Source organism: Lolium rigidum, chromosome 6 (genome assembly GCF_022539505.1).
Source record: "Lolium rigidum isolate FL_2022 chromosome 6, APGP_CSIRO_Lrig_0.1, whole genome shotgun sequence".
Lineage (NCBI taxonomy): Eukaryota > Viridiplantae > Streptophyta > Magnoliopsida > Poales > Poaceae > Lolium > Lolium rigidum.
The window spans coordinates 123,493,763-123,498,559 of NC_061513.1; the positions used below are offsets into that span (position 1 = coordinate 123,493,763).

Below are 4,797 nucleotides of genomic sequence, written 5' to 3' on the forward strand. Positions count from 1 at the left end.
AGGAAGAACAAGAAACTATAGCTTCTCGTGAAGAGAAACTAGAAAATCTTGAAGAGCCTCAAGATGAAATTGCCAAACTCATAAAACAAAGAGATCTTGCTAGGGCTAAGGTAAAAGTGCTTAAATAGGAAAAAGCCAAATTTGGTGTTGATCATGAGAAACTTGTTAAGGATCTAGATGATCTAGACAAGGCTCACAAGGGCTTGAAGAGTGAACACTCTCTCCCCACCAAGTCAAATGAGAAACTTAAAATTAGGCTTGCTAAATATGATGTGCCTACCTCTTCTACCTCTACTTGTGATCATGCAAATATTATTGAGGAAAATGCTAGGTTGAAGGATGAACTTGCCAAGTCCTCCTCTCCCCAAAGTAAGCAATCTTTGGATGACCTCTTGAGTAGGAAAAGGTCAAACAATGGAAAGGAGGGCATTGGCTATAATGCCAAAGCAAAGAAGGCAAACAAGAAGAAGGCCAAGCCCGCACAAGCCGGCCCAACACTCATAAAATCATTGGTGGTGATGCCTCAAAGGGCAAAGCCATTAATGATGATCATGCGGGAATTGCTAACCCTCACTATTTTTTATTTAAAGATTATTATGGTGATGTTTATGCAAATTATGTTGGTCCTTATGATGGTTATATTGTTTGTTCTATTTGGGTCCCAAAGACCCATGTTGCTAACAAAACAGGACCCATTGAAAAATGGGCACCTAAACCCAAGAATTGATCTCATGAAGGAGTATGCCGCCGGAGGGTCAAAATAGGTGCTTTATAGTGGATGCACAAGTCATATGACAGGCGGCAAGGATCTCATCAAGGAGTTGAGGCCCAACACTCATAAAATCACCATCTCCTTTGGTGATAATTCAATATCCGAGGTATTGGGTTTTGGCAAGGTTGCGGTTGCACACAACATTACTCTTGTGGATGTCATGCTTGTCAAAATCCTTGGTTATAATTTGTTGCCAGTTTCCGCCCTTGGCAAGATGGGTTTCACCGTCTTTATTGATAGAGATATTGTGGTCCTCTTGTGGAGTAAGACTCTAAAAGTCGCTTTCGTTGGGTATCGCGAAAACAACTTGTATGAGGTGGACTTCTCGGGGGGCCACCACTTCAAGTGCGATGTGCCTATTTGAAAAGGCGAACACAGGTTGGTTGTGGCATCGCCGCTTGGTCCATATCAACATGAAAACTTTGCAAAGTCTTCATAAGGGGAATCATATTGTGGGACTTAAGGACAATGTTTATTTTGCCAAAGATCATGTTTGGAGGGCTTGTATTGAAGGAAAATGCACGACTTTCCGTATCCAAGCAAGACTATTATCTATTCCAAGAGAATCTTGGAGCTCCTTCATGTGGATCTCTTTGGTCCTACCACTCATGCAAGTCTTGGTGCGAAGAAACATTGCTTGGTGAATATTGATGACTATTTAAGATATATTTGGGTTTATTTCCTCAAGAAGAAACCGGGCGTTTCCGGGTTATGGATTTTCTTCGGAAAGTTTGTGAGAGTTTGAAGGCCACCTTAAGGCCTACCACTAGTTATTGAGCTCCTATTCATGGAGGAGGCTCAAGGAGAAGTAGGCGAGCATTCGTAGCGTTCGGGGATCCTTCGTGGTTACCCGCACCTCTCCAACGACGAGTAGCTTCCTCGAAGGAAGTGGACACCGGTATACATCTGTCTCCGCTTGCTCCGGTTATTTCTATCTAAGTTTTTTTTTACTTACACATTTACATTTGTGATAGATTTCGTGTTTGTTGCATCATATAGCTTGTTTCACTTCGTTGTTAGACTCGCTTTTGTTATTCACACAATATAAAACATGTGAAAAGAAAAGAAAAAAATATGCCCTATTCATTTTTTAGATTATCGTTTTTATCCTTTCAACCTCTCGTATGCTGTCCAGCGTTTTCGTCGAACGACGTTTAGAGGCGTCAACTCAAGATACTGTAAAATGTCATTGAGTCTCACATAAAAATAGATGATAAGTACTATCTCTGTCTATAAAATAGACGTCTGAGATTTATCTAAATCTGAATGTATCTAGACACTATTTGGTGACTAGATACATTCACATTAGATAAACTTATTAGTAATTAATAGAGGGAGGGAGTATGTTTTTCTAGATTTGTGAACAGGACCCTGTAAAGTGACGAGGGGCATGGTCCATTTCTCCCCCCATCATTTTTGTGCGGTTTAATTTCTCTCTTCCCCGGTGATGACCCCGTGAGTTTTGACGAGGCATTCGCCGGAATGGCCTCGTCGTCCTCCTCCCCCGGCGGCCGCCCCGCCAGATCCCTTGCGCCGCGGCCGCGGCCGGGGGCGGTGGCGTCTCTAATCCCGGGTCTCCCGGACGACGTGGCGGCCGTCATCCTTTGCCTGCTCACGTTCCCCGACCAATCCCGCCTCCGCGCCACCTCACGCGCGTGGCGGCTCCTCCTTTCCGCCCCGACGCTCCTCCTGCTCCGCCGCCGCCTCCGTCTCCCTTCCCGCCACCTCCTATGCCTCTTCCCCGACGACCCATCGCTCGCCTCTCCCATCCTGCTCGACCCCACCGCCCCCACCGCCTGGTGGCCTCTCCCGCCGATCCCTTGCTCGCCGCACCTATACTCCCTCGCCAATTTCTCCGCGCTCGCCGTCGGGAGCCACCTCTACGTTCTCGGAGGCTCTCACTTCGACGCCCGGAGTTATCCCCTCGGTTACCCTTCACCCTCCGCCGCCGCCTACCGACTCGACCTCGCTCTCTCCCCCCACCGCTGGGAGCGCCTCCCCAATATGCACATCCCCCGCGGGAGCTTTGCCTGCGCCCCCGCGCCTGCCGGCGGGATCATCGTCGCCGGGGGTGGGTCCAGACACCCCACGCTCCCCTCCTACGGCAGCCGCATCAACAACACGGAGTGGTACGACGCCGCCACGAATACATGGCACATCGTCACGCCCATGCTCCGGGAGAGGGCCGGCTGCGTCGGATTCGTGGCGCGCGGGGGAGGAGATGGAACGGAGGATGAGCTCTGGGTCATGGGCGGGTACGACGGGTATACCACAGTGGGTGGAGTGGTGCCCAACGACCTCTACTGCCGGGACGCTGTGGCGCTCGGACTGTGGAGCGGGAGGTGGAGGGAGATTGGAGATATGTGGGTGGAAGGTGAGAGAATTCGTCTCGGGCCCATGGCCACCATTTCTGCCGATGATGGAAGGGTTACACAGGTGTTCATGCTCGACGGACACAATATCTTCAGGTCAGCCAATTTATCTCGGATTTGTTTGAATACACGTTCCAGTTTATCTTGCTTCAGTTTAAAGTTTAACTTATGTTATTGTTTGCATAATGCGTGGTTTCAGTTACGAGCAGTTAATCCAGTTGTATTGTATTCCCTCTGTCCGAAATTAATTAACTCAGTTTTGTCTAGACACACATGTAGGAGTATCTGAACACTAAAACGTATCTAGATACATATGTATCTGAACAAAGTTGAGTCAATTAATTTGAGTTGCTCACTCTGCTTCTACTTTGGTCATTCTCTGGGGTGAAAATCTATGAGCTGGCTTTGATGGTTCAGTCAACAGCCGTAGAGGTGTCGTTTTGGAGTGTCAGACCCTCACCACTTCATTGGTGATGAAGAACCTGTTGATTGTGGAATGTGCATCACCATGAAGCTAAGAGGTGACTGGTAAAGTTTCTTGAAGACGACGTCTGGGGACGTTGCTCTTCTTTAATTCTCTGTTTTTGAAGTGTCGTGTTAGCTGTGTGTATTTTTGATGTTTGTCCCGTGTTTTTGCAGAGACTGTGTTTATGTTTTTGTATGAACCTGATGCTTTAATAATATAGTGCTTTTCCAAAGAAACGGTTATTTTCGTATTCCATTAGGGTGTTTGTAAAGCCATCCTATGTAAGAGGAGGGCAGTTAAGTTGGTTTTAGATGGGCAATAAATGAAGTTAAATCTTCCATATCTCTGTTCTCTATCTTCTACCTGTTATCTTCCTGGCCCGGTCCGCGGGCTCCTCCTGGCATAGCTACACCCCCAGATCAAGGAACCATAACATGTTACGAAGGAATATATTATCTAAAACTGGAACTTGCTTGAACCATCAGTAACTAATTTTATTCTGTAATCTACAAGTTCCCATGCACTAGTGACTAGTGTGCTATCAATTTTTATGAAGATTTTACATTTTTTAGTTCTCTTAAATCCGTAAAATCTAATTTGCGGCCCTTCCTTTGCGGACAGTGCTCCACCCGTCTTCCAGTTCATTCATTAGATGACCAAAATGGAAAACCCTGTGAGCACCGAACTAAAAAAATGATTCAGATTATTGTACCTAGACGCTTTTGTTAACTAGATACTGTATCTAGACAAAGTTGAGTCAATTAATATGAATCGGAGGGACTAAAAAAAATGATTCAAATAATTTAGAACTGGCAAATGGTACCCTAACTTGCACACTAAGTTGGCATCAGATGATTGCCATGTCAGCAAATAACATAGCCTTGTCCGGAATACAATATGCATGGTACAAATGTAAATTTCTATTATGAACTACCTAGTAGAATCTTGCTTTCACACCATATTTTTGATACATGGGTAGATTAGTGCGATATTTCAGCAACTTCCTTCAACGCAGTTTTTGTTTTTGGACCTTGCTGTGATGGTTGTCGATATTCCACCGTCCAATGAGGAAATCCAGTCTTAATAATCGGCGTTGGAGTATTGGTTGACCAGAAATATTACAATCCAACTAGTCATATAGTGCTGCTATTTGGTCGCCCAAGTAATAGGCACGTCTTCATCGTAAT

At 45.7% G+C, this 4,797-nt stretch overlaps 1 protein-coding gene across 1 annotated transcript; it reads left to right on the forward strand.

The window, feature by feature from the left end:
• Positions 1-2,254: 2,254 nt before the first annotated feature.
• LOC124663229 (F-box/kelch-repeat protein OR23-like) lies at positions 2,255-3,433 on the forward strand. The gene has a single exon (XM_047200954.1). It carries the CDS (start codon positions 2,255-2,257, stop codon positions 3,431-3,433), a length of 1,179 nt encoding a protein of 392 aa, XP_047056910.1.
• The last annotated feature ends 1,364 nt before the right edge of the window (positions 3,434-4,797 follow it).

Excerpts from the sequence above, each read along its gene's own strand:
- LOC124663229 (XM_047200954.1), top strand. The coding sequence starts at position 2,255 with ATGGCCTCGTCGTCCTCCTCCCCCGGCGGCCGCCCCGCCAGATCCCTT.